We start from the raw sequence: 13,671 nt of genomic DNA on the forward strand, positions 1-13,671 counted from the left end.
CACTTATACGGAAAGTATGTACAAGAAATACGTTTTCAGTTATACGTTTACTGCAGGGTGTTACACAGGGTTATACGTTAAGTCCAAAAACTACAGGGTTTACGCATGTAACCTACATTTTACGTATACCACATAAGTTTTCTCTCAGTGTATACTTGTTAAACTTCAAGGTGTCATAAATCGGAAAAACAACTTTGTACACGATTATATCTGATAAATATCTATATGTGCACAAAACGTGGTGGTTCTAAGTGATCCTTTTCTATGATAAAACCTGGTGAGAAACTTAACGCAGATATGCACTTTTATACCTAGGCACATATATTAGTAAAGATTGTATTTCATTGCCCACATAGGGTCACTACATTAAAACTCTTTATTCTACTGTGGTTAACAATGTAGTTGACAAGAACTGACAGCCAAACGTGTCATAAACATGTTTTGCCGAAAAAGTCTTTCCTCGATTCATTTTGATACTTCAATCATGACTAATAATTAGTGAGACTGAATACCACAAATAAATATTCACTCCTTACGTAACTAAACTTTCGCTTTTCGAAGAGTAGTAGTGTCAGTTGGACTATCGTATGATTTTGAATATTCATTTTAACCCCCTTAACCAATTTTCTCACAGTCTATTGTGTTTGCTTTAAAAACACCACAACTTATTCATTTCATTTTCTACGTATGGCATATCTGAAACAACACGTTTTTACATCATATTTATTTACGTCTTTTATTTCTCTATTGGAAAATTGATGCCCACCCAGTATACATAGATCATGTATATTATAATTGTACAGACGTCAGCACCAGTGAAAATGCGGTTTCCGAACTTTTTGACCGGAAAGCTCTTGAACCAGTCAGTCCCATGATGCACCTGGGTGACCAAAAAGACGTTTTGTGCTCTATCGAGTTTTGAAAAAAACGCTCCTCATATATATCCAAACTTTGCGATCACTTTTCTCGCGAACCCATAGACGCGTTTGTCTAAAAAGTTGTTTTAGGGGGCACAGTGGCTCAGTGCTCTGGTGGATGTGATTCCCGGTTCGATACCCGCTACATAAGTTTGTGCTGGGCTACATTGCGTCTGTCTGTTTTCTCGGGGGTACTCTTGTTTTCGTTCATATTCTCATTTCATCAACTTTTCCATCATCATCATTCAGTTACTTTAATTATTCGTCTTCCTTAGATTAACAGGCTATTCGTGTTACGTTAAATTAAAAGATTTTATTTTATTTATTAATATTTATTATTAAATTTAGTTTCATTAAATTCATCATCCTCAATTTGGTATCAAAGCAAAAATTAGAAACTTACCGAAGTAAACATTAAGTATTTCTATCTTTTTATTAATAAATGTTGTAATGTCTTTGAGGTAGAGTCAATAACGGTCCGGGTGTTTCCCCTTCAACAAATTTTATTACGAAATCTAAATACAGTTATCTTTGAATTTTACAAAGAATAATTTAATAATGTATTCCTTTAAGTGACCAAGATGAAAGAGAATGGTGTTTTGCACGGTGGCCCTTTTGCTCAAAGCAGCCTCCAGAGCATCTGCAGATTTTAGGTGAATTTGTAGGAAAACCTTCTCAGCCCAAAAGCAGCTTCGCGAGGTTTTGTTGTGGTTAGGAGAGCTAGTCCGTGGCGACCTCATGAGTGGGTGTATGTTATCTGATCAGTGGTCAGACTGATAACTGGTTCCTCCTCAGGCTGCGCTTTTATAGATGGTCTTCTGGTGACTCGTTCCTCCTCGGGCTCGATCATCCTAGTTTCGTGTCTTCCTGGTTGTAGCTTTCGTTTGCTTATACTGTTTGTAAATAGTAGCACGTGTTGTAGTAATACGTACTTGTGCTGAAATTGAGGATCCTTACAATATTGAATGCCAAAATTGATTTTAAAAACTTTTGAGGAATATTGTCTCCCTTTGACAGATTGAGCTAGCAGTACTTCCTCGTATAGATATAGTAAAACAAAATATGAGAATGCACTTCAAATTATTCGTCTATCTCGAATGTTGACACGTAGGCATCTCATTCAGAAAGTTTCCCCACTTTTCTAACTTTCCAAGTATGCATATTATAATAAATAGTCTCTAAACCTCTATATATTTTCCAATAACATTCATTAACTCTTTGTTCTTGCCCAACAATATGCAGTCTAGACGTTTCTATCCTCCTAACACCACTTAATATCAATGTTCGACTTACACGAACACCAATTTCATTTAACTTGAAGATTGGCCATCCCCAGACCACTTCATTAACAAAGCCCTATTCAGTATTATAAATAAGAGAAGTACGCACTTCAAAACTTCTTTCAGTCCTTTCTATTATATTCGAAACGTATTGCATTTACAACTTCCAACAACAACCTGTTAAACCCTCAAATGCATACTTGTGTTATTCCTTTATATTTCATATTTATAATAGCATAAAGCATATTGTCTATCTACTATGCTCCACGTATAAGTTAACTCTGGAATACACAGACAAAACAAGCTTGCGTGAATACACAGGTGGGGTGCCTGCGCACCCCATATAATTAAACGCTACTAAAATTATAATACACGAACTTAAATATATTTATTTAACTTTATCAGTTACAAGAATACACAATAAGAGTGTGTATGTATTTTTGAACACACAGCTATTCCTTACTGCACGAAATGAGACTTCCTTTCTGTGCTCAACACAAACAGCCTCTTTGCATCTAAAAAAAAAGATTGTTTTTCTGCCCTTATTCCTAGGGCACATTCGACATCGTGCTTGCTCTGGAAGACTAGATGTTGAATCAATTGCAGATGAAAGTTCTTTTTGAATTCCAAGGATATTTCTGATACCAATAGACAAATTAGTCGGAAGGTTCTTCTTGAGGCGCTCCAGCATGTAGGGTCTAGCTAACTGCAACCCATGTTTTTTTGAAACTCCGAAAGGATGGTTGAGAATACCATTTATGACAGTTTTTTTCCTAATATAGAGGCTTCCCTTATAGCTGGATGATTTTCGATGTTAACCTCAGTGTCACTCGTGTCACTTCCACTAATTTCATCATAGACTTCCGATTATACTTCAATATTGTCATCGGACTCACTGAAATTACCTTCAGAATCATAATCTTCTTCTAATGTGTTCAGTACAAGTTTGTAAACTAGCTTGAACCTGCACACACTTTCGCCATCATGCAATTAAACAAATATGCACGCAAAGTATCTAAAACGAATTTCGTCAAAAATTGAATTTCACATACGTAAATACACAAGTGGGGTGCTAGAGAACCCCACCCCTTGAATATATTTTCTTCTAAAACGAGACAATTTGCTTCAAACCCACCACCGTGAATGTCATGCTCCAAAATGAGAATACACGGAAGCACCAACCATTGAGAACAGAGCCACAATGGCGATGAGTATAACGTTTGGGGTGCTCCAGCACCCCCCTGTGTAGGCCAGGGTTAATAAAAATAAAATTGAAATAGGAAGAATTTAGAATTAAAAAATGAGAACAATATCTGACAAATGAAAGCCTTTACACAAATCATAGGAGAGAATTATCTTTCTAATGTGTTTATAGTGTGTTCTTATTCGATGAATGTTCTTTTCTTGAAATTAATGTTTGTTTATGTTCATGATGCCACTTAAAATTAACTCAAGAAGAATTTAGTATTTTTGTGATTTCCTTTGTTATGTGAGTTATTTAGTGTCACTCTACAATGAACAGTTTTCAAATAACTCTATTAATTACCTTATCTTAACTATATATAAAATTACATGAACTGACATAACTTAAAGGGGTACTTCCGGTTGTCATGGAAAGTTTAAATTTGGCGTGAATGTAGTTTTTCGGGACTAACTTATAGGAAAATTGCCAAAAATGAATATTTGAAACTTTTAGTTGATCTAAAGGGGGGATAAAGAATTTCTCGATGTTATTTAAATGGGCCTTTTTTGAAACCTATTATCTCATCTTTTAGGTACTTGGAACTAGAATAAAAACTTGTAATGCGGTATGTTTGTACGTTTTCGTTCGCATTATTAAAGTAAATCAGTAAAAATAAAAATTTCCAAGTTTAGAGAGGTTTTATAGGGAACTGAAATATCTTTCCCATACGCTTTCGCGACGTACCCGCACGACTGTGCCGGTTGTGCGGATACACCATACAATCACTAGTAATTATATACTTTTGTCTTCCGTTTTATTTCTTCGAAAGGGGACGGCTCTCTACAATTTTGCGGCTTACATGAGTCGTACAGTGGTACAGATGCGTCAATCCCATACGAGAGTGCATATTTCTTTTGTTTGCGGTTAAAGTTTGGTGAGGATTTATAAAGATGTTAAAAAAGTTCCGGAAAGGGATATATGGGACATCATTTACACCCCAAAATTATAGAGCACTTCCTGCAGGGCTCCAAAGATTAAATTTGACATGATTGTAGCTTTTCGGGACTAACCGACGGAAAAATTGCCAAAAGTGAATATTTTAATTTTTAGGGAGTCTAAAGGGGAGATGAAAAAACTCCCCATGTTATTTAAATGGGCCTTTTTTTTACCTATAATCTCATATTTTCAACGAACTTAAAAAGTTCATTACTGAATTCTCTATATCTGTGTGTCTGTCCGTCCGTCTGTCTGTTATTCGCGATTTTTTTCAATTTTGAACCCTGCAATCGAAAGAGCATAAAAACTATCAGAGAAAGTGATTAAATTTTTCGCATCACTCTTATCGTTTCCGAGATATTGGCCAAAAAATGGCTGACTTCCAGAGATTTAAGAAGCCGTAAGTCGTAGAGAGATGATATTGGTGTTGATCAATGTCTGAAAGGATGGTAAATAGTTTGGTACTAAATAGTAATTGGTGGCCACTGGTTTGGCCAATGGCCAGTTGGAAAGTTGCCACCAATTAATATCGGTACCAAAATGTTTACCATCCTCTCAGGTATTGATTAGCACCAATGTTATCTCTCTATGACTTATCATTTCCGTGATACTGGCCAAAAATGGCCAATTTCTAGATATTTAAGGAGCCATAGCTCGGAAACCATAAGTTGTAGAGAGATGATATTGATGCTGATCAATATCTAAGAGGATGGTAAATATTTTGGTACCAAATATTAACTAGTGGCCATTGTCTAACTGGCCATTGGTTTTGCCAGTGGCCAGTTGGATAGTCGCCATCAGTTAATATTAGTACGAAAATGTTTAATATTCTATTAGGGATTGATTGACACCAATATCATCTCTCTGTGACTTCCGTTTCCGTGATATCATCTCTCTATGATTGGCCAAAAGATAGTTCCGATTTCAGGAGGTTTAAGGAGCCAAATCTCGGGAACCGTAAGTCACACAGAGATCATATTGAAGTTGATCAATATCTAAGAGAATGGCGAACATTTAGTACCAAGTAATAACCGTGGCCACTGATTAACTGTCTACTGGCCAACTGGACACCGTCCCCCAGATATTGGCCAAACTTTTCGAATTTCTAGATATTTAAGCAACAATATCACGAGAACTGTAAGCCATAGAGAGATGATATTTTGTTAATTTTTGAGAGAAAGAGAAAGTGTGGATAAAAAAATTACTTCTACATCTAGGAACAATGATAGTTATTCTTCCTGCTTCATCTCTCCATTCTTTTCAAGTTCGTTCTGACAATGCTCTTGGAGCATTCTCAACTTGTATATACTTAGAATTAGAATACAAACTTGAAATTCGGTATACTTGTACATTTTCGATAGCGTCACGTAGGTAAATCAGTAAAAGTAAAAATTTCCAACTTTAGAGTGGCTTTATGGAGAACTGAAAAATCATCTTCATGTTATTTATATGGAACATTTTCTTCACCACAAAATGTTTAGGCACTTCCGGCAAGATTAGAATGATGAAATTTCGCATGATTATAGCCTTCCTGGACTAACCGACAGAAAAATTGCCAAAAGTGAATATTTTTAATTTTTAAGGGGTCTAATGGAGGGATGAAGAAATTCCCATATTATTTAAATAGGCGCTTTCTTGGGATAGAAAATCTTATCTTTTAGATAGTTGAAATAGGAATAGTAACTTGATATTCGGTAGAATTGTTTGTTTAAGAGGTGCGAGGTAGTAGGTAGAGCAAAAATGGGAGTGTGGTGGCGAAGCTTCCAGCTAGGCAAATTCAGGAAGTATGAAGAACAAATGCATGAAATTCACTGCTAATGCAAAGGTTGATACATAAGACATGCGAGGCCGTAGGCCAAACAAACGCGGGAGTCTGGGGGCTGAACCCCCAGCTAGTAAAAGGCTAGTCTTTTTTATATATATATATATATAAAATTGCACAACTACAGCATAGTAACACTATTTTCTCGTAAGGTAATTTCTTTCAAATTTTTCGTTTGAGACCTGTGTTCAACACTAGCACCGATTATATATAAAACCCAATAATACATATTTTATTCAATTAGAGCTACCTCGTGGCTAACATATTTGTCTTCGGCGCAGGAGTTCTGGGTCCGATATCCGGCGGGAGCTCATGCGGTTCAGATTCCACGTTATGCTGTAGACCTACGTCTCATATAGCGCCGCTGATGAACGGGACGCCAGAGTACAACTCAACTAACCAATCTAATAACTCAAGAAAATAACTACTTACACTAACGCTGTCTTCAATGGAAACACCTTACTTGTTGAGCTCCTTCGTAGCTAAGCGGTTAGCGTACGCGCCTTTTGCGTAGGAAACCCAGGTTCGATTCCTGGGTTCGGATTCCACGTTAATCAGTAGGTCCCGTCTCATATAGCCTTACTGCTGAAAGAAGTTAAACACAAAATCAACTCATCTTCCATGTTGTTCTTCATAAGGGAGTAGATGAACACAACGAGAAGGTCTATTGGTCCTTCGTTGCTTTACGGTTAGCATACGCGCCTTTGGTACGGGAGACTTTGGTTCGATTCCCGGTGAGAGCTCATGTTGCTTGCATTCCGCGTAAAGTTGTAGGTGCACGTCTCCTATATAACCTTGGTGCTGAATAGAAGTGCTGAACTCTAGACCAATCAAACAAAAAGAACGTCCCAACGTCAGTCAGAATTCGCAGGTTTGGCACCCTGTATATATTTTTCCGCTTTTTAAAAATATATGTGTGCTCTGCGCCATTCTGTTTATTTCAATTGTATTTATTCAATTCTGTTTGCTACTACATTTTATCTATGATGTCATTGAGGAGTTGGCATGGATGTAAAATTTCACTGAAATGATTCGTATTCTCCGTATCTATGCTACATATTATTTTCTGCATTTCTTTAACTTGTATTTTGATGAAAAGATTAAAATGAATTTAAAATAAGGCATCTCTTAAATAGTACTAAATATTATTTTTCATATTAACCCCTCAGACTTGCATTTAAATCAAAAGGACGTATATAAAAATAGCTCGTAAATAAATATAGAAAATTGGTTTGAAAGTTCTTACATTACGAAGTATGAAGGACATTTTCCTTACATAGACGATATTATCGATACTATCAGTTGCGATAGAAGGTGCACCGAATACCAAAGAAGGGACAGTAATGTAATACTGTATGGAGCTTCAAGTTCGACGAAGAAGTAGTCACAAAATATTTCATATTCACTCTGCGAGCGTATGCCGTCTTCTGGATTTTTCCACAAGAAATGTCTGTGACTAGAATACTTCCATATGTTAGTATTCGATCTGATTTGAGATCTTTTGTTCAAATACATAGACTGGATGCCAGTGACGACTGTTTCGTTTTACACTGCGATGAATCTTCGAGCTCATTAATTACAGATGAAGCAGCTGAGGAAGTTGAAAAAATTGATGAATTACCGTCGAATAACACCTTCTTATACTTTCTGCACACTTCTAACTCTCTCACCACCCTTGCTTCAGATGATAGCAGAACTGTAACAACTGAAGGTAGCTATCTAGATGATATTCCAGAATAATATCCGACATAGATTCAGACACGTCAAGAAATAACAAGTCATGGTGGAGCTATGTTTTCTACTGCTTCAATGGCTGTTTCTAATCAAGGAATAGTGTTTTATATATATTCCGAGCCTCTTTTTCATCTACAAAGGCCAGTTAACAGGGAAGACTTCAGCAACTGACATCTCCAGCTGACACACTCAAATTGAAGCTTCTGAATCGCAAATACCTACATATGTCACTATATACTCATTTAGTAAACGAGAAAGGAAGAAAATTTTAATTGCAGATGCAGTGCCTTGACTCATATTACTGAAGATTATTTTGATAGAAAAATAACAGAATCTAATTTTACACAATTACATTAAAAACTATGAAATAATGAACTAGAAACCATAGAGATAGACAAGTTGTCAACTATGAAGACAGATCATCGGTTTTCTCCAATGAAATTTTGAATCTTCCTCGATTAACGCTTGTTTGAAAAAGAAGAGTCTTCTTTGTGAATTTGAGTTACAACATGTGGAACAACATGGTATTCCGTAATATTGTACTAGTGTTCAAATATATTGTAAAGAAGCGAAGTATTGTTGCTTCTATTGTTTGTATTTGCATTGTGTGTAATGTATGTTTGGAATGTAATTGTAAACAAATTGTTTAAAATAATTGTAAACACATGTAACGATTCATTCGCAATGAGGAAAGCAATTTTAGTTAAAAAAAAAAAAACTCTTGCTTTGGGAAGTTAAGTGACGATAGGAAGATCATTATGGAGAAACCAATGGAATTAATGGCTGCCAACCTATACATCTAATTTTCATCTAGGCATGTTTGGACTTTATTGGAAAGCAAAAAGGAAATGAAAATTAATTACTGCCGTTTTCCAAGATATCTTCTAAGGATAGTCCTCGATAAATTTGTAAGTACTCGCTTTCGAATCGAAACAATAGCAAATAACCATCCGTTGTTCAACCTGAGTTATTATTTACATTATTATTTTGAAACCATGAAGAAAAGATGCATATAACTTGAGGTATATGATAGCTTTTTTCAACCTTCGGTACGTAGAACCCTTGAGATACGCGCCGAACCGTTCGGTTCACGTCAATTAGTCACGAGAGAAAGAATGGCCTAATCTTTGCTTACAGTGTAAACAATGTACACATTTATCAAAAAGCCTTAACGAAAGGTACAGAAGATAGGGAATAGAAGAAAGGTGTAAAACACTAAGTACGAAAGTGCTTAGTCAAGTAACTAATTTGTATTCGAAGTTTGCAGAATTAAACAGAGGAAGTTCACAGTAATCAATTCCATAAGTGACTGAATAATTAGAAAATGTTGGTTGTAATTTTAGTTTATTATCCCTTACAGCAATGGAGCTATATGAGACGTGGATCTACACCTTAAAGTGGAATCCGAATAACATGAATCCTCACTGGCGATTGAACCTCTATCCATGTCACTTAAAGGCACGTATCCTAATGATATAAACTTGAGGGAGCTCTGTAATTAGAAAATAATGAACTGAGATGACTTATTGACATTTCTGAAGAAATCTTTGCCTAGTCTATATTATAAAATCGAAAGTGACTATGTCTGTGACCCTTAATCTCTTGACTCACCCGACCAATCTCAATCAAATTTTCAATATAGATGAGGTTTGGGGCTGGAATGGTTTAATCGCTTCACTTTGACTGAGCAACGTAGGGGACGAGAGAAGGGGAGATACACAAAAATCAAAATATACAGAAATGAAGGAGACTATATTTATAAGTTAATAACTCTTGAACGAACCCACCGATCACAATCAAATTTTCAACATAGCTGAGATTCAAGACTGGGATTTTTTTTTTTTTTTATCATTTCACTTTGACAGTAGAACTTAGGAGATGGAGATGGATAGGGGATATATAACTTAGTAACTCTTGAACCTCCCGACCAATTTTGATCAAATTTTCAATATAGATGAGGTTCAGGCCTGGAATGGCTTCCATTTCATCTTGATGCTGCAACATAAGAGAGGAGGACGAGAGATATAAAAATAAAAATGAAAGTGGTTGTTTTTGTGATTCTATCAGCCTTAAACCATTCGACCGTTCTCGATCAAATTTTCAATATAGATGAGGTTTAGACATGGCATGGTTTCTATCGTATCGCTTTGATGGTGCAACTTAGGGGAGGGAGAGGGAGAGATATTTAGCAATGACCAAAAATGACCGATATTAGTGTCGAATCTAGTTTTCGGGGATGCTGAGAAGAACAGTAACACTTTCGATGCTGTTTAAATCCCAATTCAGTCCCACAACTTGGGGAAGGGGAACACTGGAGATTTACAAAAATAATCGAAAATGATCAATATCAGTGTCAAATCTATAGTTTTCGGCGTCGCTTAGATGAACAGTGATACTTCCGATCCCGTTTAAATCCAAATTCAGCCCCTCAACTTGGGAAAGGGATATATAATATATATATATATATATATATATATATATATATATATATATATATATATATATATATATATATATATTACCAATATCAGAAAGCGCTTTAGTAACAGCAAAAAGTGACTGACTAACAGAATGTATTACTATTTTTCTTCATTTAACCCAGCGGAGTTGGTAATTGATGCTAGTTACAAATAATAAATGTACTAAACTTCAGTATATTAAAACAAAGTGAATTGTTTATGCATGTAACTACAGCGAAGTTAGTTCATTTACCGCTAACTTCCTAGTAAAAAATATACACCGAAGGTAAAACACAATTGGATTTATTTGCTTATACATATTAAGGGATATTCAGATACCATTTAACATGTGATTAGCGTCGTACTAAGTGTTTGGTTAACACGTCTTCATAATGTTCGTATTTAGAAGTGTGCTTTTAATATTTTCCACGATTTATATCGAAAGATGCAAACCTTGGCTTTTTATTATGACAAAAATAAGAGAATGTCGTTTCATATTCAGTCTGATCTTTTCTCCTATTGACTTTGGACAACCATGCGAAAAAGTCGAAGCTTGCTTATTTTCATCGTGAATGATAATATCTAATCAAAGTATTGTTCAGTATGGAAATATATTCCTAATAATTCATTAGTCAGACGCTCAGTGCAATGTTAATCACACGTAAATCATCTGTGAATATGCCCAATTGTAACGATACTTGTATTTATACTTGTATGTCAATATTTAGTTGTATTTGTGGCCAGAATTTACTTTTAAATTATGCACAAGCTGTTTAAGAAAAGAAGAAGAGTATAAAAAATGATATAGATGTAATTTCTTTTTCAGTTGATATACGTTGCTATTTTGTTAATATAGTAATTCGACGATATGAAATTGGTTGTCATAGCAACAGAAAAGATAAATAGATATAATTTCGGATCCATCTTGTGTAAGCTTCATTAACAATTCTAATGAGTGAAATTGATTAATTTGTTATGTGCCCTAATAAAATGTAATATTTAAATACAGTACATAAAATGTTTTTTGGTGACCTTACTTATATAAATATACAAACTGAGGACCTTTGAATAACGACGTTAGTTATATATAAAGTGATGATTCATTCAGAACATTATTCGGTTTTTGAGTTTCGTCGTTATATAAATTTGGTAATTTGCCGCCAGGACCTTAGGAGATTCCTATGAAGTTAAGTAGACAATCTCCTAATTAATATATTTCATGTGTACAGATTGACTTTAAGACTACTTAGTGGTTTTATTAAAATAAATATCAAAACGGAGTATACTTTATTAAGGAGTAGCACATTTTTTTTTAGAAATATCAAAATGAGTCGTCCTGACATTGAAAATGCAACAGAATCAAATGGTAACAGGGAAATGAACTTATCTGACCTAGCCGATCTCATTAAACAACTTCATAGTAAAATCGATCAACAGATGGAACAATTAAAGCAAGATTTTGCTGATCGCATGGATCAACAAACGGAACGAATGAACCAACTTGATAGTAAAATCGATCAACAGATGGGACAATTAAAGCAGGATTTTGCTGATTGAATGAACCAACAGATGGAACAAATGAAACAAATACTAAGTAGGTTCACCAAAGAAATGTCACCACAGGTTAGCATGAATGCTCCAAATGAACCTGAACCTTCCATAGAAACAACAGAAAGTGCAGATCTTAAGTTTGCATTGATGAAATTTACTGAGTTTTCGCAAAAACATCCTACGGTATTGGTTGGATTAGATTATCCCACCTTCTGTCTTCATTCTATTGTTTTTCGTTGCCTTACTGATACTGCGTGTAATGAAGATTTTGGTATGCATCAATATGCGAAAAGTTATGGTCTTCTTCGTCTAGTGAATGTTATTGACTGTTTGTATTCACGATATATTCAACATGATATTAATTCTGGAGATGAAGTAATAGTAATAGAACCGTTTAATGATATGTACACGACTTTGGTTCATGTAGCAAGAATAAGATTAGTTCCAGTACCCATGAAATTCAGAAAGTGAACATGTGTCCCCATCAATGTTTGTAGTGATTAGTTGACTGAGTTGAAGCTGTTGAAATGTTCACTCAATGAAAAGGCCAAAATGTTAGTAGTGAACAATCAGATGGTGATTTTACCGAATGTGGTGCAGTACATTGATTTCAATCATCTAAGTATGACATTGCAAAATTTTGAAAATCCATTAATAGTGCAATATCATACTAACCTAAATCGAAACCAAATTAGAAACATCCATGTGAGATTAAAGTGTGATCCCAACATAAAAGGTGATGTTAAATTCACGTGTACCGGTAATGTAACCGAACCTAATTACAGAGGAAACAAAAACTGTGGTAGGATCGTGAATATTTTGGAAAGATTAGGTACAGATCTGTTAGGAGAGACAACATCTCGCCACCAGTAAAACGATTGAGAACTGAACCTAATTTTAACGGTAAGATAACTGAACCTGACCTTAGTAGCAACAGTAATAGTAATCGTGTAACCAAACCTAATCCTAGTGTAGTACAATTACTTACACTTAAGCAGTATGTTATCACTAGATCTAATTTCCCTCGAATTGGATTTCGTAGAAATTTCCCAGATGGCAAAAATTCTCGAAATAGGAAACAAAGAACTGTAGATGTAAATAACACGCAAAACTATATTCCAATTTATGATTTTCAATGCAACTTAAACGAATTCTTTGGTCATGTAACTTAAGCTAAAGTTACGGCATCCGAGAAAACCGAATTCAATTGATTTTTGCTTTATTTAACTGTAAATATCGTTATGATTTTGTTTGTTATTCGTACTTTATTTCAATTCTATGAAGATAATATAAAAATATATAACAAAAGATCCGGAACATGCACTGAGAAAAAAAAATGTAGGTAGCGTACTTAAAAAGATATGTTACATGCGTAATTCCTGTAGTTTTTGGACTTAACGTACAACAGACGTATAGCTGAAAACGCATGTTTTATAATACTTTCTGTATAAGTGTTCCATCTATACGTACTTTCCGTATGAAACAATGTAGGCGGTCAGGATCTCACATACAAATGGATGTATATAACATATAGCTGACGAAGGTAACATAAGTATATGCATGTGATATACGGAAAACTGTTAGATGTCAGACATCCTGCAATGGCATGATGTAACATCTAAGGGCAGTGCCTATGTAGCATACGGATAACGTACGCTGCGTACTGATTTCTATATTAAGTAAAAGGATAACGTATATTTGTACAATATACTGCTGTCCGGAGAACGGA

General features: G+C 35.1%; 1 protein-coding gene across 1 annotated transcript; it reads left to right on the forward strand.

Annotated features, from left to right (window-relative positions):
• Positions 1-12,002: 12,002 nt before the first annotated feature.
• Positions 12,003-12,413, forward strand: LOC145685254 (kynurenine--oxoglutarate transaminase 3-like). The gene has a single exon (XM_081757620.1). It carries the CDS (start codon positions 12,003-12,005, stop codon positions 12,411-12,413), a length of 411 nt encoding a protein of 136 aa, XP_081613746.1.
• The last annotated feature ends 1,258 nt before the right edge of the window (positions 12,414-13,671 follow it).

Source organism: Thermobia domestica, chromosome 5 (genome assembly GCF_964235325.1).
Source record: "Thermobia domestica chromosome 5, izTheDome1.hap1.1, whole genome shotgun sequence".
NCBI lineage: Eukaryota > Metazoa > Arthropoda > Insecta > Zygentoma > Lepismatidae > Thermobia > Thermobia domestica.